Consider the following 26438-nt stretch of genomic DNA (forward strand, 5'->3'; position numbering starts at 1 on the left):
GACCTGTTATTTAGCATCCTTTGTTTTGTAGTTAATTCACTGGGATAAAGTAATCCTACATAAGTTATTCTTTATTCCTGGGGTATTTTTTTTATTTTAACGTGTTATTGTAAGGTCTTACTGTAAAATAAAGGAGCACACACAGGGGCCATGTGTGTGTATATGAATATATATATATATATACACACACACACACACACACACACACACACACACACACACAGAGTACCAGTCAAAAGTTTGAGTACACCTGCTTGAAACCAGGTTTTTCAAGATTACCTATACTTTTAACTTTATAAACTTGTGTATAAACACTTAATATTTCATTACATGATACGTGTACTTATATAATCTGACAATCGTAAGTGAACTGCATTCAAAAATTAAATTTTTAAATGAAAATGTAAATCTTGTCAATTTCAATGAAATGGTCACCCAAAGCATGTCTGAAGCCCAAGTCAGTTAAAAGTCTGAAATGTGTATAACACGGTCTTATAACAGTATAAAAGTCTCTCGAAACTGAGCAGACGAGCAAGGAGGAAACTGGTGAGGGATGCCACTGTGAGAACAATGATAACTTTGAAACAGCTATAGAGTTCAATGGCTGGGATAGGAGAAAATGTGCATCAGTCAACAATATCCAGAACACTTCACAAAAGTAGTCTGTATGGCAGGGTGGCAAGAAGGAAGCCATTACTAAAAAGAAGTCATCTGGAAGCACGCATGGAGTTTGCAACAAAGCACCCGAGTGATCCTGCAAAAATGTGGCAAAAGGTGTTGTAGTCAGACGAGACCAAATTGGAACTTTTTGGTCTAAATGTCAAGCGTTATGTTTGGCGCAGACCCAACACAGCACATCTCCCAGTCAACACCATCCCTACCTTCAAGCACGGTGGTGGCAGCATCATGCTATGGGGATGCTTCTCCTGAGCAGGGACTGGGAAGCTTGTTAGGACTGAAGGAAAAATGGATGGAGCAAAGTACAGGAAAACCTGTGCTGTACACAGGTACAAAAATGTCTGCTAAAGACTTAAAACTTCACCTTTCAGCAGGACAATGATTCACCTTTCAGCAGGACAATGATCCAAAGCACAAGGCCAAAGCTACACTGGAGTGGCTTAAGAATAAGAAAGTGAAAGTTGGTAGACTTACCCAAAAAGACTTGCGGCTGTAATTGCTGTCAAAGGTGCTTTCACCAAATATTGAGTTGACGGGTCTAAATACTTATGCAGTCAACAAATTTCATTTTTTTCTCTTTAGTTTTTGCTGACATTTACTGTAACTTATCTTACCTTTAGAAGTCTTCAGTTTGAGCATTCAAGTTTTGAATAAAATATTAAGTTTAAAAAAATGTGTATGCATCATTTCGTAATTTCACAAAATGGGACACCACAGGAAGGGTCTGAATACTCTAGTGTCGTTGGTGGGGGGGATGGGGTGATAAATTCATTCTCTGTATGAAATTAACAGAATTGAAATACACAGAGGGGAATCTTAAAACATTCCCTGTGTCTTCTTGGTCACAAACTCCCCCACTGACAAAGAATGCTTTTAGAAAGGGTCGTAAACTAACTGCTGGACAAGTGTTTTATCTTTACCTATCACTGAATTAATCAATTAAGTGCCATCAGTAACTTGCAGAAGGCAACTTCCAGACTTTAAGTATGCCTTGATACTCAAAACAGTGACCAGACCATCTCATAAATTCGTCCAACAGGGTGCAGAATATCGGACCCGTTGAGAACAATGGGCTGTCACTGAACGAGAACAACCAATGAGAAACACCCCACGTGGACTCGGGCACAGCCGAAAAAACCAAAGTAACCAATCACAGGGTTGAAGAGAGAATCACAAAAAACAGCTGCATGACTTTCAAAGAGGGTGCACTGGACAAACGAAGTGTGATAAAAGCAATTTGTGTGCTCAAAGCTATCCTGGAGCGTTCCATGCCTACTTTCAGAAAGTGAAGTTTTCAGGCCCGCTTCCCAGCAGAACTTTCCATGCATGCTGCCCAAGTGTGCTCTCTGCAAACGAGGTGTGCACGAGCAGTCCACCCACTAGAAGTGGCCTGGAGCTCTGAGGAACGAAATGGAAGCTAAACTGCTCTAAAGAAAGTTGCAGAATCATGACAGCATAAGTGCTCTAATTTATGGAAGGCAGGTAAGAACCAATGTTATGAAGAATGGCTAAAATCACCTTCTGAGGAAGGGCCCTGCCATCTGTCCTACGAGATCTGTCCACTTATCTGCACGAAACGAACTGAAGCAAAGCCGTACAGAAGAATTGCCACAAGAATACTTTTACAAACTACGTAGCTTTTCAATTGCAACGCATTAGCTGAACTGAGTTACGTCTGACCAACGGAACTATTCCCAGTTGGAAAACTGTCGACAACAAATATTGCAAGCCTTGGAAAGCTGATCTCCATTTGAATATAACTATTTGTTTATTGCGAGCCTGTACGATGTGTACAGCAAGGTGCCGTTTTCACTGGAACTTCGTATTGAGAATTAAAAAGAATATATGTGTGATTAGTAAGAATCATACACAAATAAATTAAGAACATAAGAACATAAGAAAGTTTACAAACGAGAGGAGGCCATTCGGCCCATCTTGCTCGTTTGGTTGTTAGTAGCTTATTGATCCCAAAATCTCATCAAGCAGCTTCTTGAAGGATCCCAGGGTGTCAGCTTCAACAACATTACTGGGGAGTTGATTCCAGAATTCTCTGTGTAAAAAAGTGTCTCCTATTTTCTGTTCTGAATGCCCCTTTTTCTAAACTCCATTTGTGACCCCTGGTCCTTGTTTCTTTTTCCAGGCTGAAAAAGTCCCTTGGGTCGACACTGTCAATACCTTTTAGAATTTTGAATGCTTGAATTAGGTCGCCACGTAGTCTTCTTTGTTCAAGACTGAACAGATTCAATTCTTTTAGCCTGTCTGCATATGACATGCCTTTTAAGCCCGGAATAATTCTGGTCGCTCTTCTTTGCACTCTTTCTAGAGCAGCAATATCTTTTTTATAGCGAGGTGACCAGAACTGAACACAATATTCAAGATGAGGTCTTACTAGTGCATTGTACAGTTTTAACATTACTTCCCTTGATTTAAATTCAACACTTTTCACAATGTATCTGAGCATCTTGTTAGCCTTTTTTATAGCTTCCCCACATTGTCTAGATGAAGACATTTCTGAGTCAACAAAAACTCCTAGGTCTTTTTCATAGATTCCTTCTCCAATTTCATATCTCCCATATGATATTTATAATGTACATTTTTATTTCCTGCGTGCAGTACCTTACACTTTTCTCTATTAAATGTCATTTGCCATGTGTCTGCCCAGTTCTGAATCTTGTCTAGATCATTTTGAATGACCTTTGCTGCTGCAACAGTGTTTGCCACTCCTCCTACTTTTGTGTCGTCTGCAAATTTAACAAGTTTGCTTACTATACCAGAATCTAAATCATTAATGTAGATTAGGAATAGCAGAGGAATACTGATCCCTGTGGTAACCGCTGGTTACCACACTCCATTCTGAGGTTTTTCCTCTAAAGTACTTTCTGTTTTCTTGTTAACCACTCCCTAATCCATGTACACTTGAAAACTGCGTTCAGTTTGAGAATTAATCTTTTGTGCGGGACTTTGTCAAAAGAAATCTAAATAAACCATGTCATATGCTTTGCAATTATCCATTTCGATGTTGCCAGCAAAGTTAACGATCTCCCTTTCCTAAAACCATGTTGACAGTAACCATATAGGTAATTTTCCATTTTGGGTTTCCATAACATATAATAGAAGTCAGGCTTACTGGTCTGTAGTTACCTGGTTCAGTTTTGTTTCCCTTTTTGTGGATCGGTATTACGTTTGCAATTTTCCAGTCTGTCGGTACCACCCCTGTGTCAAGAGACTGCTGCATGATCTTGGTTAGCGGTTTGTAAATTACTTCTTTCATTTCTTTGAGTACTACTGGGAGGATCTCATCCGGCCCAGGGGATTTGTTTATTTTAAGAGCTCCTAGTCCCTTTAACACTTCTGCCTGTTATGCTAAAGTTATTTAAAACTGGATAGGAACTGGATGACAATGTTGTCAGTATCTTCCTTTGTAAAAACTTTGTGAAAAGTAATCATTTAACATAGTGCTATTTTTTTTTTCTTCCTCTACGATTTTGCCATTTGTATCTCTTAAACATTTAATCTCCTCTTTGAATGTTCTCTTGCTGTTGTAATATTGGAAAAACATTTTGGAATTGGTTTTAGCTCCCTTAGCAATGTTCATTTCTATTTCTCTCATGGCCTTTCTAACTTCCTTTTTGACTTGCGTTTGCAGTTCCGTGTACTCTTTCTGCGTACTTTCTTTTTGGTCCTTTTTTAATGCTCTGTAAAGTGCCTTTTTTCGCTGAATATTTACCAATTAGGGAAAGGAAGATTGGGAAATCTAAAATTAGTACCAAAAATGTTATACACAAAAAAGGTAATAAGGTAAACGTAGCTTAATCTATATGTTTGATAGCAAATTATTTCACGTCTCAATCATAAATGACTTTGGGTTTGTGACGTCAGACAAGGAGCCAACAAATAAACAACAGAGAGGTGGAGTTTGGTCTCGCTCAGTACAGACAGAAAATAAAAGGTTGTAAAGACAAACAAAACAAAAGACACGGCACTTTCGCCAAAATAAAGAGACAAACAAAACTGACTACACAGACAAACACGGTAAGGTGATATTTTAACTATTACTATGATCATTACCTCTGTCTCCAATGCTGTTCTCCACTCACCGAACAAACAACCCTGAGTGAGTGAAAACATGCTGCTTTTATGCAGCTGTACCAAGACTCAGTTGCTAATCAATCATTCTATTGGAGTCTCGGTACAACTGCATGTGAATTAATAAAGTGCCATTCCCTGTGCTCGCATATTATTACATTTTACCTGCACGTGAAGTACTGTGCAATCCTTGTGCCTAAATACAAATATACATTTTAAACAACTTGTGTTCCACAGACCCATTTATATCCCATTTACCAATGACTATACACCAACATTAACACACAACACACAAGACAAATAAATAGCCCAGGGGCGGGGCACTTTGCCACAGGGTTCCATTCACAAAATAATTTGTCCAAATAAAGATGCCTTTTTGTAGCAGAATTTTAAAATCTGTATTTTTTTTTCAACCAGTGGAATTTCCCATTACTGCTCGTATTTACAATCATTTGTGTTAGCATGCATTCTCACCTTCTGTTTCTTGTCCTTATACATCTTTCCTAATGTGATGAAATGCTCTATTAGAAACATGAAGTAGACCCCTCCAAGGGCAGTTAGGCCTTTCCACACAGAGTCGTGACTCCCTTCCTCTCCTTCTCCCTCAGCAAAATGCTGGTGATGATCACTGGCATTCCCTGGGTGAGCGCTGTGGTTGTGATTATGTGATCCTTGTGACTATTATACAACAACAAAAAACTCTGATTAGTTAGAAATAGTTGTAGTAGTTTAAAACATAACCCTAAACATAGTATTTAGGGTCAGTTAAATGGAAATTAAGATTTCTAGTCCATACTTTTTTCAGAAAGTAGCTAAACCAAAAATAGCCACGCTGAGTACCCTTGTGGCACAAGAGCAGATCTAAATGATAATCAGTCTTGAATTTGGAGAAAAAACACAATATAAATGTGTTTTCACCAAAACACATTGACATATACAGTGCCTTGCAAAAGTATTCAGACCCCTGACCAATTTTCTCATATTACTGAATTACAAATGGTACATTGAAATTTCATTCTGTTCGATATTTTATTTTTAAACACTGAAACTCAAAATCAATTATTGTAAGGTGACATTGGTTTTATGTTGGGAAATATTTTTAAGAAAAATAAAAAACTGAAATATCTTGCTTGCATAAGTATCCAACCCCCACACATTAATATTTGGTAGAGCCACTCGCTGCAATAACAGATTTAAGTCTTTTAGGTAAGTATGTACCAGCTTTGCATACAGTGTTGGAGTGATTCTGTCCCATTCTTCTTGGCAGATTTGCTCCAGGTTGTTCAGGTTGGTTGGACGACGCTTGTGGACCGCAATTTTCAAATAGTGCCACAGATTCTCAGTGGGATTCAGATCAGGACTTTGACTGGGCCACTGTAGGACATTCACCTTTTTGTTCTTGAGCCACTCCAATGTTGCTTTGGCCTTGTGCTTGGGATCATTGTCCTGCTGAAAGGTGAATTTCCTCCCAAGCTTCAGTTTTTTAGCAGACTGAAGCACATTTGCTTGCAGTATTTTCATGTATTTTGCTCCATCCATTCTTCCTTCAATTGTAACAAGATGCCCAGTCCCTGCTGATGAGAAACATCCCCACAGCATGATGCTGCCACCACCATACTTCACTGTAGGGATGGTGTGTCTTGAGGCATGGGCAATGTTAGGTTTGCGCCACACATAGCGCTTTGAGTTTTGGCCAAAAAGCTCTATCTTGGTCTCATCTGACCACAAAACCTTTTCCCACATCACAGCTGGGTCACTCTCATGCTTTCTGGCAACCTCCAGACAGGCTTTCAGATGGTAATTTTTGAGTAACGGCTTCTTTCTTGCCACCCTCCCATACAGGCCAGTGTTATGCAGAGCTCTTGATATTGTTGACTGGTGCACCATTACTCCACTCCCAGCCATTGAACTCTGTAGCTCCTTCAAAGTGATTGTTGGCCTCTCTGTGGCTTCTCTCACAAGTCTTCTTGTTTGAGCGCTGAGTTTTGAGGGATGGCCTTTTCTTGGCAGTGCCTGGGTGGTGTGATGCAGCTTCCACTTCCTGATTATTGATCCAACTGTGCTCACTGGGATATCTAAACACTTGGATATTATTTTGTACCCTTTCCCTAATCTATGCATTTGTATTACTTTTTCTCTAACTTCTGTAGAATGCTCTTTGGTCTTCATTTTCCTTCAGATTCACAGCCTGACCAATGATCCTTCAACAGTGGGGTTTTTATCCAGAAAATGTGACAGCAACTTTAATGGTTCACAGGTGGAGGCCAATGTAAGGTAATTGTGTCCTCGTTAGGGCAATTTCTTTCATCAGTGCAAACTGGGAGCTTCCACAGCACAGGGGTTGAATACTTATGCAAGCAAGATATTTCAGTTTTTTATTTTTCTTAAATATTTCCCAACATAAAACCAATGTCACCTTACAATAACTGATTCTGAGTTTCAGTGTTTAAAAATAAAATATCAAAACAGAACGAAATTTCAATGTACCATTTGTAATTCAGTAATATGAGAGAATTGGTCAGGGGTCTGAATACTTTTGCAAGGCACTGTGTGTGTGTGTGTGTGTGTGTGTATATATATATATATATATATATATATATATATATATATATATATATATATATATATATTATATATTTATTATATGTGAAATTACCTTTTTAATTTGAACATTAGTGGCAGCTTGTATCGTTCCCAAGTACATGCTAATTTAGTCTCAATACACTCTGCGTCCCCACATGTCCACACATATATCCATCTATGCACTCTGAATGCACTGAACATGGCTATTAAAACAGACAGTGAAACAAAAATGCCAATTCATATGACAGTATAAAATAGTGTCATTAGGAGGGAAGATAAAATTCAGTAAAACACAGTGAAGTATGAGAATACATTGACACAATAAAGCAACATGATTTTAAAAAGTACTACAGACTTCAACATCTTAGTTCCATGATGCATGTTGATTTCTTGACCACATCTGTACAGCACTATATCTGCTTCTACTCTCAGCTGTCCTCATACAAAACTTGTAAATGCACTGGCTTCCCCTGACTCACAGATTAAAACATGGAGAGGCAGGTGGAGAAAGCAAGCAGTAATACAACACAACCATGCATGCAACCAATTTTTTTTTGTGATATAGATAGTGATTTATAGGGAGAAATAAGTAAATAAATAGATAAATAATATATATAAACTGTATATTACATATATATACACACAGTATCTTGCGAAAGTATTGACCCCCTTTGGCATTTTTCCTGTTTTGTTGCCTTACAACCTGGAATTAAAATAGATTTTTTGGGGGTTTGTATCATTTGATTCACACAACATGCCTACCACTTTGAAGATGCAAAATAGTTTTTATTGTGAAACAAACAAGAAAACTTGAGCGTGCATAAGTATCACCCCCCCCCCCCCCCCAGCCATTGGGATTTTTGCCCATTCTTCAAGGCAAAACTGTTCCAGCTCCTTCAAGTTGGATGGGTTCTGCTGGTGTACAGCAATCGTTAAGTCATACCACAGATTCTCAATTGGATTGAGGTCTGGGCTTTGACTAGGCCAAGACATTTAAATGTTTCCCCTTAAACCACTCGAGTGTTGCTTTAGCAGTATGCTTAGGGTCATTGTCCTGCTGGAAGGTGAACCTCCGTCCCAGTCACAAATCTCTGGAAGACTGAAACAGGTTTCCCTCAAGAATTTCCCTGTATTTAGCCCCATCCATCATTCCTTCAATTCTGACCAGTTTCCCAGTCCCTGCCGATGAAAAACATCCCCACAGCATGATGCTGCCACCACCATGCTTCACTGTGGGGATGGTGTCCTCGGGGTGATGAGAGGTGTTGGGTTTGTGCCAGACATAGTGTTTTCCTTGATGGCCAAAAAGCTCAATTTTAGTCTCACCTGACCAGAGTACCTTCTTCCATATGTTTGGGGAGTCTCCCACATGCCTTTTGGCAAACACCAAACGTGTCTGCTTATTTTTTTCTTTAAGCAATGGCTTTTTTCTGGCCACTCTTCTGTAAAGCCCAGCTCTGTGGAGTGTACGGCTTAAAGTGGTCCTATGGACAGATACTCCAATCTCCGCTGTGGAGCTTTGCAGTTCCTTCAGTGTTATCTTTGGTCTCTTTGTTGGCTCTCTGATTAATGCCCTCCTTGCCTGGTCCGTGAGTTTTGGTGGGTGGCCCTCTCTTGCCAGGTTTGTTGTGGTGCCATATTCTTTCCATTTTTTAATAATGGCTTTAATGGTGTTCCGTGGGATGTTCAAAGTATTGGATATTTTTTTATAACCCAACCCTGATCTGTACTTCTCCACAACTTTGTCCCTGACCTGTTTGGAGAGCTCCTTGGTCTTCATGGTGTTGCTTGCTTGGTGGTGCCCCTTGCTTAGTGGTGTTGCAGACTCTGGGGCCTTTCAGAACAGGTGTATATATACTGAGATCATGTGACAGATCACGTGACACTTAGATTGCACACAGGTGGACTTTAACTAATTATGTGACTTCTGAAGGTAACTGGTTGCACCAGATCTTATTTAGAGGCTTAACAGCAAAGGGGGTGAATACATATGCACGCACCACTTTTCCGTTATTTATTTTTTAGAATTTTTTGAAACAAATTATTTTTTTCATTTCACTTCACCAATTTGGACTATTTTGTGTATGTCCATTACATGAAATCCAAATAAAAATCCATTTTAATTCCAGGTTGCAAGGCAACAAAATAGGAAAAATGCCAAGGGGGGGTCAATACTTTCGAATGCCACTATATGCATACATACATACACACATATATATATATATATATACACACACACACACACACACACACACACGTATATACACATACACACACACATAGTTGGATTCCCATTAGGTTTGTATAGTTTCACCCTTCTAAAATAACTGTTTTATCCTGTAACTTTAGGAATAGCCTTGTCACACATTGAGTAGATGAACACTAGGGGGATATAATGGATTTACCCTTACCCAAGACTTTTAGATATGTTTGGTCTACTACTTGCAACGTAAACATTAAAATCATGACTTGGCTCCCTTGTATCCCCAGTTTTCTTTACTATGCATAAGAGACTTTGCAGTAAACAGAAGTTCTTTCCTCAGACCTAATTTGTTGGTGCACCAAAAAAGGGTCCTCTGACGAAAGAGTGTTTTGTTCAGAGCAGAGCGCATTCTGTCCAGACCAGAGTGACATGCGGAGCTTTGCAAGAACGCATCCAGTTTGACAAGAAATACAAGTACCGACATATCACTACTGGAGAATAATTTGTTTTATTTTAAATAGTGTTTTTATATAGTCATTTTTTTTTTCATATATAGGCAATTGTGTAATTTTAAGGCCATTATTATGGACATTATTAGCTAGCCATGCAAGTAGATTATACATTTATTTTATTAGGTTGTAGTATTTTTTTGTTCCTCGAATACAACCAAAAAAAAAAAAAGTACAATTTACTTGTGAACTACACTGTGATCTATGTTTACATGCAGCCTGCACCTTTTGCTAGAAAAATAGTTATCCGTTTTCTTCAAATGGTTTATTGTGTGAATGTTTTCTTTTCAAATAAATTACTATTTGCGGTTTACAAAATCCTATTCACAAACAAACCGTGTGGACTACAGTAATCGTGTGGTACAGTTTAGATGTTTTGCACTGTTTTAGTGCCCTGTCTGAGCAGTTTTGACTTAGTAAGGAAGTATTTTAACATACTAGAAATATGAACATTCATATAATGACAAATATTTTTAATATGTAGCTTTGTTTTGGTCCGACCTTCAACCACTCCCTTCTGCAACACTACCAGCTGCTCTCCTCAATGAATACAGCTACTTGTGACCACGGGGTCCTCATAAATTGCAAAAAGTATTTCAAATCACTTTGAAACTTCTACATGAGGCTAGCAGTGTGTGATAAACATTTGGTGAAGATTTGTGTAAAATTAAGCCAGCTATGTTCACCATGTACAGCTATGGCCAAGTTTTACATCACCCCAGTAAATTAACTAATTGTGCTTCATAAAGTCGAATGAAACCTGCTGAATAATATTAACATACTGAATTACATACCACTTTGTAGTTTTCCCATACTACAAAAAACTGACAAAAAATGTGACAATTCAAAATCTCACATGATATACTGTACTACTATTATGGCTTCCAGTAAACTTTTGCAATATGACTTTATAGTTTCTTTGATTACATGATGTTAAATAAACTATCTAATATACAGATTTAAAAAAAATAATAATTAATGTCTCAATCCTAAAGTTCTAGGTGATGCAAAACTTGTAGCCATAGCTGTAGACGACAAGTTTTGCATCAAAATGTAAATTGTGAAATAGAAAGGCTGACATGACAATGCCAGTACAGGTAGATTTCATTCAAGAATGCTACAGTTACTGCTAGCAGTTCATTGCCCTTCCTGTTGATAGGCATAACTGTTCTCACTGTAACATAGGCAAATATATAATAAGTGTGGCAAAATGGCAACTTACAGCAGAAACATAATATGTACAATGTCTTGGTATTTCCCACCAAGAGTCATGTGTCATAGTGGTGACTAGGTGTACCATTATTATATATTATATTTGTATATAAGTTACACTTTTTTGCTTGCACATTTTAATTAATTAATTTTCACTTATTGAAGTTTAGTTTTTTTTGTTATCTTTTTTTTTTTTTTTTTAATTTATTACACTTTGAAGTTTGAATTTTGAGGTTTTGCGTGCCTGTTCCTTGCCTTCTGTTTTGTCTGAGGTGCTGCTCTAGGATAAAGAGAACCTGTGCTGCTCCTAATCTTAATATTTATCTTTAGGTTGTTTAACTTAAATGGTGTAGATGAAACTACAAACACATATTAAACCATCTTCTGGCATCTATTTAGTCTCCTAGTTTGTTTGTTATAAGTCGTGAGCGGCACAGATGCATCTAAAAAAGCTTTATGAAAATGTTTGTAATTCTGTATGTTAAGCACAGCTACATCCTTCAACTCAATTCATTTTAAAAAAACATGACTAATGTCAAACTATGTGCATTTTTTGTTGTCACAGGACTGAACGCAAATACAATTTATTTATTTATTTATTTCTGTGTTGATTCCTGGTTGTTTTGAATCTCTTAGCAACAGTTGGTAGAGGTAAAGTTTAAATTACCTTAGAACAATTTTTATTTCCATTTTACTCCATGGTAAATTATGTTGGGCTCCGCCCAGTTGTCCTTGGTTCTGACACCAAGAATAGGTTTACTTTGCAAGAGTAGGTGATGCATTACGATTTTAATGTTCAAACTGCATCCAAAGAGAAATGCAATGCATTGGACTAAGGGTAAACTTGCATGTGATGATAGTATACTGTTGTTTTTTGTTAAACTGGACACATGTAATGGCATTTTATTAACAGTATCATAAAGTTCCTGTAGGAGCCAGACATATATTGTACAGTAAATGCTCACCATTTTCTTTCTTTATTGTAGATATTCTTGTCTACTGAGACATTGGATCACACACAAATAAGACACGCCATTATATCTTACTTACATGAGGAATAAGATGCAGGAAAGCATCTCCACTCAAAGTTCCCACTGCCAGCGCCACCAAGAAACTTAGCAGGAATTTGAAAAACACTCGATTCATCAGAGGGATCAAAATCACTCCCAGAAGCGACAACAGGCTTATAATTGTGATCGACAAAAAGCCTCCAATCCAAGCTGCAAAAGGACGGCACAAACAAACTCACAGAACAAACTTTAAATGCATACATTTCAATACAAACAGACAAGTACCAAACCAAAATGCAGTTTGCTAGCTACGGTTGTTAGTGGTACACTTTCAACTCTCTGTAGCAATGCATTAAATAATAATTACTTTATCCAAACAAAAGTTAGCTTTTGAATTTCACTTATAATGATATTCTGGTTGCAAGAGAACAGAGATAATTGATGATCTATAATGATATTCTGGTTGCAAGAGAACAGAAATAACACTGTGTAACCATTTTTTTTTTTTTTTTTTTGTTCCTGGGTAGTAAGTGTTATTTCCTAATTGCTTATGCCTCAAATGTATGGAAAATGGCTATTATTCCCCACAAACTTTGCTTTTGTGACCAGGACAGTGATATTTTGAAATATCACTATTTCCAATGAGAAAACAGGAGCTTTTGTGTCTTTTTGTTCACATAAAGTCAGAAAAAAACAACATATGAATCCAAATTAACATGTATTTATACTAAAGTAATACAAAAATGACTACAAAAGATTTAGAAGCGAGTAGTTTTTCGAGATTTACGATTATACTAGGCCAAAAACTATGTGGAGCTGGTTGAGATTCTGGTGAAGAACTACGGCACAATGGGCTGTAGGATGTCCCTCAAAGTCCATATCCTTGATGCTCATCTTGATAAATTCAAGGAGAACATGGGAGCGTACTCGCAGAAGCAAGGCGAGCGCTTCCACCAGGATATACTGGACTTTGAACGCCGCTACCAAAGACAGTATAAAGAGAACATGATGGGAGACTACATTTGGGGCTGATTCGTGAAAGTGATTTACAGTATAATCGTAAATCTCGAAAAACTACTCACTTCTAAATCTTTTGTAGTCATTTTTGTATTACTTTAGTATAAATACATGTTAATTTGGATTCATATGTTGTTTTTTTCTGACTTTATGTGAACAAAAAGACACAAATTCGCCCGTTTTCTCATTGGAAATAGGTACATTTCAAAATATCACTGTCCTGGTCACAAAAGCAAAGTTTGTGGGGGAATAATAGTCATTTTCTATACTTTTGAGGCATAAGCAATTAGGAAATAACACTTACTACCCAGGAACAAAAATTGTGTTACATAGTGTAATTGATGATCAGTCTTGAAGTTGAGACAAAAAACAATACATTTTTACAAGAAGACACAAAAGACATTGACAAAGATATATATTACTGTTTATATAAATAGCGTTAGTGGAGGTTTGTACAGTTGATATGTAGATGCTAATTTATGGAGTCCTGTATTTTTTATTTATTTATTTTTTTACATACCGAGTAGACACTGCCTAGGTGTGGAACTATATTTCCTAATTGTAGGAACAGTTGCTCAAAATATATGATAATCAGGAAATGAAAGGGTAAGTATTCAAGTCCTTCTTTTGCATAAAGTACAGACGAAAACATGGATGGACTATAATGGACTATAACTAATAAGTGAACACCTGGTGTCACTATCAGAAACTTTTGAGCAACACTTTCCCTCTTCAAAAGACCCAAGAACCAGGAAAGAATGGATTCATGATCCATTTTTAAACACCTGTGAGGAAGCTTCTCTATCAGGATCGCAAGATCAACTAAAAAATAACCCTCCTCACCAGACGTTACATCATTGGTCTTGTTGCCCCACATGTTCCAGAAATTGTTACTTTCAAAGGGTTACTACTTTGTACCATGCTGTCCTTTGCATTCTACTGAGAACCTTGTAACCTCAAGGCCATACATCCTCAGGTCACTGACTCTCTAAAAGTTCTCAGACTCCAGTATCACATGCACAGCATAAAATAGTGTTGGTCAGCTTGTCTTAAATGACAGGTCAGTTTCATAAAGCAATGTTAATTTGTCTTAGGGCCTATTTAATATATCATTGTACATGCTGTTAACAACAGTTAAGCAGAGATCAAGTTATAAATAATATAACTACAGTAAGAAATGAGAGGGAAAAAGAAAATGTGTTCTTTCTTACCTGCTTCAATTGAATTCACTTTTTGAGAAGTGTCTGAATTTGTGTGATAAGCTTCATAATCTGGACAGAGTGAGAAACATTATTGCATTGTTATTAAAATGAGTGGGTTTAGTTTGATATATTCTTAGATCTGCAGGCACTTGAACACAGAATGTGAAATATATGTGGCCAAATTCCTCAAAATAGTTTTCATAATTCCAAACTACGGACATTACCTATTTGGGGGAAGATGTTTATATGCCTTACAAAAACGGCATTAAAACCAAACCAAATGGCTGAAAAACTAACACAACTACAGGGACACACATAGCCCTTTCAAGTCCATAAAGTTAATGACATTTTTAGTGCACTGCCATTCCTTAGGTACTGTATGTCTAAACTTCTACTTGCAGTTTGAGTGAATTCAATAAATTTTTATCTGCATGTGCTTGATTGTTCCAAGTACAGAATACAAACAAGCTGAAAGTTTGTATGTATGTAGTGAATACTGACAAAATACAGATAAATCATTTTAACCATAAATAAAACAAATAAATATATTTTTTTAATTTAGTCGTAGGGAAATGTGTTGACTAAAAAATAACATGTGGACAATAAACAATGGGGTGGAACAACCACAGCAATATGTTGTGACAACAAAAAAAGAGGGGGGCGGGGGAGCAAGAGAAAGAGACACATGAATAAATCATCTTTGTAAACAGGTTGTTGGGGCAGAGGGAGTGAGAGTGTCTAATGCTTCAGCGTATGATACTCCTTGAAGCATGGAACAACACAGTGTGGCACTGACTCTTTGCTGTCACTTCATGTTGATGGTAAATATTCTTCATTCATGTCTTCACTGACACACTCACTGACATCCGATTCACTGGAAGAATTGTATGTATTTGAATTTAAATTGGAATCTGAATTCAGTATTATTACTAGTACTTCTCACTAAGCGATTTTCGCCAGTTTACAAACACTGTTAACATTTTTGTGACTGGGTTAATTATATCCAATTCAGTCAATATCTGTCAGAGGGCGCAAGAGACCAATAAAACACCTAGTGTTACAATATTATGTGATCAAGGGTTTTGTAGGCTCAGTAATTCAAGTTTAAAGTTGCAGAATGTACCGGTACGTTTGTACGCCTCAAAGGGTTAATCTACTCATATTCGACAGCCTCTATCGGCGATGTTTGATTCCCCAGTGGTCTTTGGGCAGCCACTATCAGCCATGCTCGATTTCACACTACGAGTCCCTTCACTGCTGTGTACCTGCAGCACTCCGTCATTAAACTGCACCATATTGTGTAGAGACAAGCCCTTTCCGAACCTGCAAGACTTATTTCTGTTTACTTACTCAGCTTGATTGACAGATTGTCTTTGAAGACAGTGGCTTTGACTTGTGTTGCAGCTGTCACTCTCAGACTCACATTCTGCAAAGGGGTTAAGGAACATTTTCCCAAATTCCTGCCAATGCATGATCATTGTGATCCAGGTTTAATAGTGCCAAAGGGCCTCAATGACTTGTTAGCCATTATGAACAGCAACTGGTTGTTTCAAAAGTGTACAATAAAACTGTGTTTTTGCGTGCAGGCTGAAATTTTTTTTTTTTTTTTTTTTTTTTTTTTTTAAGGGAAGTCAGTCAATAAGACCCTCACCACTAAGGATATACATATGAATGGCGCGATCAGAGTGATCCATGAAAGTATAGAAGAGGTTCCCTGTAGAAAGGAAACCAAAAGTCTAAAGAAACAATTGCTTCCAATAAACATTTCAGAAATGTGTTTGATATTAGGTGCGATATTAGATTCACACCTAATATCAAACAGTTCCATGGTGCTACTGGCTCGCTCATTATGAGTGCATTTTCACCAAGAGGGTCGACTCAGAGTAGAAAATAATGAATTATTTTTGGGTGGGAAGTGCCAACATGTTTTTAATTATTTGCTGCAGTGTCTGTGGAACTCTAAGGTGCTGTCTACCACTAAAAGGAAACACAGTCAAGAACAACATAGCCAAAAACTGAAGGGTGAGAATTGAACAATACATTCAAGCGTAAATAACTGCCAATATATATCAGGCATTTATTGATTGTAATTATTTATATATCCATTATATATATTGTTTATATATATATTTTATATAATACCTAATATATGATATATTATATATATAGATATATATAATATATATGCAATATATATATCTATATATATATATAAACTTTTAGGACCAATGCATGTTGAATATGCTGTATAGGCTACTACAATGCAGAACTGCAATTTTTATGAAATGTTTGTCCTTAAAATGTGAAATGGCCTCTAGATCACTTTTTTATATTGGTTCACAGGGCAATAGCAGGAGCTACATAGAGAGTTTCGACCGTTTAGACTTAACGGCCAAATATTTGAGACTAGGAATGCTTCCGTTAGAGCGGCCCAATGGAACAGGATAGAATAAGAAAGAAGGGTCTCGTCGCACTGGAGCCTTGCTGGGAAGAGGTGCTTCCTCCAAGACTGGTTGTCTCCTAAAACCCTGACATACCCTGAAAACACATACTAGACGTCCAGTTCACTAAGCATGTCGACAGAAAGAGGAAAGAACGGTAAGGTGTTAGTTTGGGACTCGATCGCTGAGAGCGATGAGCAGACCAAGTCCCGAATTCGATTAAGGGAATTCGAGTAGAGTCTCATCCCGGGGAGGCGAAGTAGAGTGCTTAGTTGCACCGATACACAGTATGACCGGGGGTCCACTCAACAGAGGCTTGCATGTGCTGAGTCCAACCTGAGGTCAGGGAAGCGAGTCTCACTAACCCCTCAGAAGATGGACCCCCGCAGAACCCCACACCTGTGGGACAAACAAGACGTACCATGCATCACATGTTTTTCATTCTAGTATATGTAAGACAAACAGAGTAGTTAGTGAAATTTGACTTATTGATTTTATACCTGCCATTCAGTGGAGAGGAAAAAAACCCCTTTGTCCATGTGGTCAGATAGCACCCACTCTGATCATGCTAACTATTCTTTGTTGGCTGTGGTGATGTCAGAGACTGATGTATGAATATAGCCCTCTACTGCTGACGATTTCCTGCATCCTATGTTCTTTCTAAGATGTTGATTGATGTTAACTTTAGCTGCTGAACTGGCTGCTCCGATCCTGCGAGTATAAAATTGAGGCGGTAGCCTTGCTCTAAGATTAGGGTGGCTAGGTGGGTTGAGAACCAGTGCCTGCTGACCATGGAGTGTGAATTGTAGATGAACAGAGGATCCGATGGGAGGAAAGGTTTCTTCTGAGAGAAATATCTTGACATGGATGTATACTAGCATATCGTGGCATTTCGGAGTTTGACTTTTTGTAAAATATCATGCATCGTAAAACCTTGTGTAGCTCTCTAACTGTACAAGATATTTCAATTCTGATTTTTTTATATAAAACTTGATAAAAGCTTGAAATCTGTAGTTTTTAAAAATATTTATTATTTTACATTTATTGATAACACCGTGTAACTTTTTTTTTTTTTGGTTCCTGGGTAGTAAGAGTTATTTCCTAATTGCTTATGCCTCAAAAGTATAAAAAATTGCTATTATTCCCCACAAACTTTGCTTTTGTGACCAGGACAGTGACATTTTGAAATTAACCTATTTACCAGAACATTCCAGATAGATTCAGTGCTGAGTAAACTTGGAGTAACTTCTAGAACTTTCCAGTAATATAAATAGTAGTATAAATAGGGGCTTTAAGCCCACCAGTTCAGTTTAGTTCCAGCTGCTTAAGTGGATACATATCTGCATTTTTCCGAGATGGCATCAAGAGGCTGCAAGCATCCGGTAGACGCATTTTGCTATGTCTGCGGCCAATTTATCAAGACAAGAGCGAAAAAGTACTCCGTGGAAGCATCTGCTAAGATGTGTGAGGCCTTCAAGGCATATTTTGGCATGCCTGTCGGGGATCAAGACAAACCCTGGGCACCTCAATTCACGTGGGAGCACTGCAAAAAAACTCTGGAAGGTAAGATGGACAATTGTTGCTTGGAATTTTATGTTATAAAATGTGTTAATTTTTAAAATTGTAAAAGTTTTTAATTTTAAAATGTTTTACAATGTTCAATGCTATTGAAAAAATATATCATATATGAAAAATGTTGCGAGAATCTCTTACACATTAGTCATGGGTAAAATAAATGTATTTTTGTAGGATGGCACAGAGGGGAAAAGAGAGTCATGAAGTTCTCTATCCCAAGAATTTGGCGGGTACCCACTGACCACTCAAGCAATGCTACTTCTGTATGGTGGACCCTTCCAAACGTCGGACTGGCAAGAATGCACCTGCTATCACGTATCCGGACCTTCCTTCATTCACCGCCCCGGTGCCACACTGCCATAAGCTCCTCGTACCCACTCCTCCGGAGAGAGAGCAGCCATCTTTAGAAGAGAACAGCAAGTCAGAGAGCGAGGAAGACGTTGTAGATCCAGATGACAATGTCAGAGGTGGAGCTGAGGAGAGAAACCCATACTACCCCAACCAAAAAGACCTCAATGTCTTGATTAGAGATCTTGGTCTCACCAAGTCCAATGCCGAGCTTTTGACGTCTAGGCTCAAGCAGTGGAACTTGTTGGATGAAAGTGTGCAAGTCGCAGATCAGAGGAAGCGTCACCAACCTTTTTCCAGCTTCTTCACCTGTCAAGATGGGCTCTGCTTCTGCCACAATGTGACCAGTCTGTTCGAGGCAATCGGAATCGCCTGTAACCAAAATGAGTGGCGCCTCTTCATTGACAGCTCATCCAGGAGCCTCAAAGCCATGCTGCTCCATAATGGTAACAAGTACCCGTCTCTTCCCCTGGCTCACTCGGTGCACCTCAAAGAAGATTACAAGAGCATCAAGACCTTGCTGGACGCCTTGAAGTATGTATGATGAGTACGGCTGGGAGGTCATAGGAGACTTAAAAATGGTGGCATTCCTGATGGGTCTCCAAGGCTGTTTTACCAAGTTTCCCTGCTATCTTTGCCTTTGGGAGAGCAGGGACACCAAGGCACACTACCACAGGCGGGACTGGCCACAGCGGACCAAGTTCTCTGTGGGGAGGAACAACGTCAAGTGGGAGCCACTGGTGGTCCCCCGGAAGGTGCCGATGCCACCACTGCACATCAAATTGGGCCTTATGAAACAATTTGTCAGAGCTCTAGATAAGGAGTCGGCAGCCTTCAAGTACCTTCAAGACTTCTTCCCTAAGCTGTCTGAGGCAAAGGTCAAAGCCGGTGTCTTCGTCGGACCACAGATAAAGAAGATCCTGGAGTGCAATGAATTCCCCAAGAAGCTCACTAGTAAGGAGAAAGCAGCTTGGAACAGCTTTGTCCCTGTGGTTTGGGGCTTCCTGGGCAATCACAAGGCCGAAAACTATGTGGAGCTGGTTGAGACTCTGGTGACGAACTATGGCACAATGGGCTGTAGGATATCCCTCAAGTCCATATCCTTGATGCTTATCTTGATAAATTCAAGGAGAACATGGGAGCGTACTCGGAGGAGCAAGGCGAGCGCTTCCACCAAGATATAGTGGACTTTGAACGCCGTTACCAAGGACAGTATAACGAGAACATGATGGGAGACTGATTTGTGAAAGTGATTTATAGTATAATCGTAAATCTCGAAAAACTACTCACTTCTAAATCTTTTGTAGTCATTTTTGTATTACTTTAGTATAAATACATGTTAATTTGGATTCATATGTTTTTTTTTTCTGACTTTATGTGAAAGAAAAGACACAAATTCTGTGGGGAATAGCCATTTTCTACTTTTGAGGCATAAGCAATTAGGAAGTAACACTTACTACTCTGGAACAAAAATTGTGTTACATAGTGTAATTTTTTGGGTGGTGTAGCGCATATGAGAAAAAAAAAATAGATCAACAAAATTAATGATATCACTGGGGGAAAAAAAAACAAAAACTACTTAATGCCCTTCTGTAGATGTATTGGGGTTTAATTTCTGATTTAAAAGGTTCTACAACTAGAAGTGCTTAAAGACAAAGTGTTCATATTCATGACCAAATATGGTCATTCTGCGTAGGCAGCAAAGGGATAAGGTAGGGAGATAAATACTGTATCTCTGAGGGTCATCCGCTCGAAAACCATTCGGATCCTAGATCGCCTCCAAATCCAAGTTAGAAGCATTGATTAACTAGATTGTGTGGAGCTGAAATTAGATTGTCACTGATGGTAGATCAGTGTTGACCACATTTTTATGTCCTTTCTTGATTCACCAGAAATGTTGATATAGGAATTGTTTTTGTTGTTTTTTTTACTGTAGTTGAAGGAGCTAGGAGGCGAGAAATGATTCAGATGGCATAGTTAAAATGGCCGAGAAGAGACAGCAGATCTTATTTCCTAACTGTTGTAGAGATTTGAAAGCTATGAATGAGTACGCGGATGCATTCCAGTTTAGCAGGAGGTAGGCAGGCTTCAAACTTATCTAGTGTAATGCCTAATGCCTAGAAAGTCAATGGAATTTAGTGGCCCAATTGTTTTCTCTTCTGACAGCTGGCAAGTAGTGAAAAATATGACTTGAGCTTGGTAGTAGCTTGAGCTGGGGAATCCAAAGGTGGTGATATTAGTAGAATTTCATCGAGAAGATGGAGAAGACATGGCATGTGGCAGGAGTTGAATACGGTAGTATCCAGCACAAAGCTTCAGAGATGGTGAGTTGAGTAGCAAAAAAGTATTTATTTTGCAATCAGATTCTAAAAGGATGGCGAAGGGAGGGGTGGATAGGTATGACTTCGAATGAGTCTGTAATGTCAGCTTTTGCTAGCCAGGATCCGTGGCCTGCCATCTTGATGCTACTGATGGTGTTAGCAATTGTGATGTATTGAAGAGAACATTGTTCATGACAGAACACTGAATCGTGAACTTCCCTTGGTCGATAACACCATTTAACAATTTTTTTTTTTTTTTGTTCCTGGGTAGTAAACGTTATTTCCTAATTGCTTATGCCTCAAAAGTATAGAAAATGGCTATTATTCCCCACAAACTTTGCTTTTGTGACCAAGACAGTGATATTTCAGAATATCACTATTTCCAATGGGAAAACAGGCAAATGTGTGTCTTTTCATTCACATAAAGTCAGAAAAAAACAACATATGAATCCAAATTAACATGTATTTATACTAAAGTAATACAAAAATGACTACAAAAGATTTAGAAGTGAGCAGTTTTTCGAGATTTACGATTATACTGTATTTACATGTATTTACACTGTAATCGGGATCGGGTTGTACTAGGCTTGATGATTGTAGTACTTCACTGTATGCTGGAATGGCGACCCTTCTGCTGGAAGTTGCCTGGCTGCTGTCTGTCAAGCGAGGAGGAATCGCTGATTCAGTGTGAGATCTGTGCAGAGGATATGAAATAATGCCAGTCGATCGCTTCCTGCTGGAATGGTTATAACTTTAAATAGATATTTCCAGATTTTTGCGATCGCCCAGTCCTTGCAATGAAGTAGTTGCAGGGCTGAGCTGTGGTACTTGGATCTGCGAAGTTGCAGTGCTGGGAGGTGGGTCTCTGGCTGGATGGCTGCGGTTGAGGGACCTGGCTGCTGGCTTTCGTCTGAATCAGATGAGAAGGTAAGGATCCAGCTGGTAGTAGGCTTGGTTCTTTTTTGCTTTTTTTACTATGGAATAGCATAAATGGAGAGGTCTTGCTGTGTCCTTGTGACGAAGTGCCCGCCCCTCTGTATATTATGTTATATGTTGCATGTGGTGTGTTAATGTTGGTGTATAGACATTGGTACACGGGATATAAACGGGTCTGTGTAACACGAGTGTTTAAAATGTTTATTTGTATTTAGGCACGAGGATTGCACAGCACTTCACGTGCAAGTAAAAAGTAATATGTGAGCACGGGGAATTGCACTTTATTAATTCAAGTGCAGTTGTACCGAGACTCAAATTGAATGACTGATTAGCAGTCGAGTCTTGGTACAGCTGCATAAAAGCAGTATGTTTTCACCCACTCGCGGTTAGGTGTTCCGTGAGTGCAGAACAGGATAGGAGATGGAGGTAGTAATTGTGATAAGAATAGTAGTTAAATATCTGCTCACCGTGTTTGTCTATATAGTCCGTTTAGTTTGTCTTTTTGTTTTGGCGACGAGTGCCGTGTCCTGTGTTTTTGTTTGTTCCAACCGTTTATTTTCTGTGTCTGTTCATTCATTAAATGCTGAGCGAGACCAAACTCCACCTCTCTGTCGTTTATTTCCGCGCTCTGGTCTGACTCCACCCACTCCGGCCGTCTTTGTGACAGTCCTGTTCAAGAACTGAAACATTTAGACAAGGAGGTGTTTGTGCTTAGGCTTTAAATAGGTGAGTTATGTGATTAACGTATATGGTGTTAATGCATCAGCTGAATGTGTTCATTGTTTAACAGGGTATAGCTGGAGCCCCTGCTCCCGTCCCCCAAATCTTTCTCAAAGGCTTACTTTGAAATTGCAATACATAAAATAAAAGTTCTAGATGAACAGGTTTACTTATCTATTTGTATCTGCCATCACAGTAATTAAGAAAACAAGTTACCATCATGTGAATGACCATCTGGTTTCCGGAGATAAGCTGTGTGTTGTATGCAGGACTTGCTGTCAATCTGGTTTAGAAGTGCTGGGCAGAGGTAACTGAACTCCACATACGTAAGAACTGCTTCCATATTCATCCCATGAGATGACAGTATCCTAGAGGCATTAAAACACTGGAATGTAGAAAGAAGCAAATAAGTACATCAACATATATTTACATGAAATTGCAAATGACAACATTTCACACACAAATGGTCTTTTCTGTTGTGTTAAAGCTGCTAAAATAAGAAAGCAGTTAACAGTTTCAGTCCTGAATTATTTTTGTCAAGCTAAAGAGAACGAAACTTTGAGTACACATGAGAACAGGATTTTTATAAATTTTTTCCAGCATAATTTATACCTCATGTGTGACAGCATAAAAGGGGACGGAGAATCGTAAACTGTTCTTTCACATTAGTTTGTAGTGAGTAAGAACCAAGAAGGACAGAAGCACAGCTTCTGGACATAGAAAACGAAAAGGAAAAAAAAAATGACAGAGTCCACTGCCTGGGCATCGGGTGTCCTTTTTATGCCACTGTCCTGAGTATTTCAAAATGCAAATATGCCACTGGAAACGGTACCGCAAACCTGGCATGGATACCTCCTGTCACAAAGGACAATTAAAAAATAAATAAATAAATAAATCAGTCTTCTGCAACACTGTCACCTGGGACTACCACAGGCCATGCGAGAAAGGTTTGTTTTGATGTGCAGCTAAATATGGCCAGACGTGGCAAAGAAGGTCTGCATGATGTTGCTCAAAATCGCTTGCTGCAGCTCCACCTACTGTTCAGAATGAACACCTAAAAAAAGGGCCTGTAAATTTTTAAAGATGCAATTTTAATGGCAGTGTTCAATTTAACATCTATAAATAGTGCTTATTGTTTTTAATCAGTTCAGTGTTTATTAAAATAATAATAATAATAATAATAATAATAATAATAATAATAATAATAATAATAATAATAATAATAATAATAAAATAAAAAGTCCTTTTCTTCAATCAGTTGCCAGGTTTATTGAAATATGCAGGGAGTCTGGTCCCAGGTACAGGACAAACACAATACTCAACATTACAATGTTTGCATGACATTAAATACCCTTCTGTATAGATGGTCCACCTCCCCTTTCTCTGACACTTAACCAATGGTCAAGGTAATTTAATTTATTGTGTGAGTGTTAATGTGTGTGTGTCTGTGTGTGTAGTCTAGTGTGACAACCTCTGAACTCAGTGCATTCTTCACACTCCTGGAGACAAAAGGTCCATACATCTGCCTTTTGTTATCTCCTTGCGACCCCCTTTGATGCCAGTGGGATTATCTCTTTTGATCTGTTATCTCGTTAGCTTGCAGTCATTGTTGGGCAAGAGTTTGTAGACGCAACGTCTCTATCAATGGTTAACAGTACATGCAATTTGAACCAAACAGTCTGCTATCTGCAATATTAGTCTCTTTTCAGAAAAGAACACCAGTATAGCTCTGCTAGTCCACATGCGTAGCAAACTCCTAATCAATTCTCGATCCATGTTTTCCAACAATTACAATTTACCCTTTCCAGTCATCAAAAAGACATCAAGCACAGTTCTGTAGTCGTTTTTTTCTCTGGAAAAAGCTGAGAAAACCTTTCAATGGCCAAGTGAGACCGATAGGAGCCAAATAAAAGCACAAAATAAATAAATAAATAAATAAAAAATAAATAAATAAAAAGGGGGGGGGGTGTCCCACTGACATAGCCCAGATACACAGAGATAACACGGACACATAACAAAGGAGATAGCTGCTTCCGCATCCAGGGATCAAAAAAGTGCCTGTAACACGGTTTGCACAACTTTTTGAGATAACAATAGTATTATTTTTAATGACTTAAATTTATCAGTATGCACGTCTATAAAGAGGTATGTGAAAAATACAGTGAACAAGGGGTGGGGCTTGGCTGGAGATGCAGTACTGAGTGTCCTTTTGCTATGCAGTGCCTTTTAAACCTGTTTTACTTTTATATTTTTTAATTTTTTTTTTTTTAGAACAGAGCGTGGAAAATAACAGCACGTCGTGAAAATAATTAACCTGACCTGACTAAAAAAAAATTTTCTTTTTTTTTTACATCAGAGGCGGAAGGGATATTTAATAAAAATGTATTTATTAATTAAAAAATTACTTTTTAATTTTTTTTTTTTTTTTTTTTGTTAGTTGACCCATTATATAAAGCACAATAAGGTGGTTAAAGCCCAGGGATAACTATATTAATTTATCATTTATGCCAAAAATATACAAAATATGGAATTGTTTTGGCCCACAGTAATGTTACTCGTTATTATTTTGCTCAGAAAATAATACTGTAAGGGGGAATTTGGACTGTGGTTACATTGACATAACTATTAAATCATCAATCGCAACCTACTGACATTTGACCTGAACATTTTGTACGCATTATTTCCAGTTGTTTTCTCACTTGCCGCTTTGTAAATGCAGGATGCTGAAAGTGGGACAGTTAAAGCACCTCCCAGCTCCCCAATAATTCCAACACCACAAAGCTGTAGACTTTGAGGTCTGTCCATTATTAAGAGCAGGCTCACAATAGAAATAGTTTATTACAGAGCACCAAGAATTTATTTATTTATTTTTAATAAATACTTTCTACGTTACAACAACACTGATTCCAGTGCAACATACAGGATACTTCTAAATTATATTTGCTATCACAGTAACAAATGCGACCTGGGCATTTACCTTTACAAAATACCAGGATGCAAACTGAGCGACTGTTTTAGAAGAGGTCAGCAGCAGTACTAACTCTGACTGTAACAGCCTTTATTTACTCCTAAAACATATAATGAATCACTTGCAGTGTCTGACTGTTGTAGTCAAAGTAAGCAAATGGAGCTGATGTGTGGTAGAAGAGGATTGTGAAATACAGCTTTAAGGAAATGATGTCACAACAATCACAAGAAGAAGTTGGTAACACTTAGTATCGGTTATAAATGATTATAAACAATACAGTGTGCTGTTATTAGTTATGCTATTAATAAATACAGAATGACAGAAATAATAAGACTTATTATACACTTTTGCCATCATTTTTTTTCCTATTGTTTATAATCAGTTAACGGAGAGTCTGTCTGCCTGTCTTTTCAGGTCTGTGCATCTTTCTCTGCCTTTCTTTCTATATTTATATATGTCTGTATGGGGCTGCTTTGCTTTTGCAGTATAGTTATTATACACTTTGCCATAGTTTTTAATCACTTATAAGAAGGGGTTCACATAACTGATATGCACGTATGCATGCGAACCAATAAATAAAAATATGGACATCCATATTGTTCTTTAAGACGCAAAGGCGTACTGTCAGT

General features: G+C 38.1%; 1 protein-coding gene across 1 annotated transcript in view; it reads right to left on the reverse strand.

Annotated features, from left to right (window-relative positions):
- The window catches only part of LOC121313121 (zinc transporter ZIP6-like), a 59266-nt gene that overhangs the window by 23801 nt on the left and 9027 nt on the right, over nt 1–26438 (reverse strand). Inside the window, exons 3-6 of the mRNA XM_041245306.1 lie at nt 23058–23226; nt 14510–14569; nt 12322–12491; nt 5239–5442 (exon numbers count right to left, since the gene is read on the reverse strand). Coding sequence (XP_041101240.1) covers nt 5239–5442; nt 12322–12491; nt 14510–14569; nt 23058–23226 — 603 coding nt within the window. The remainder of the gene's footprint in view (nt 1–5238; nt 5443–12321; nt 12492–14509; nt 14570–23057; nt 23227–26438) is intronic.

Source organism: Polyodon spathula, chromosome 3 (genome assembly GCF_017654505.1).
Source record: "Polyodon spathula isolate WHYD16114869_AA chromosome 3, ASM1765450v1, whole genome shotgun sequence".
Taxonomy (NCBI): domain Eukaryota; kingdom Metazoa; phylum Chordata; class Actinopteri; order Acipenseriformes; family Polyodontidae; genus Polyodon; species Polyodon spathula.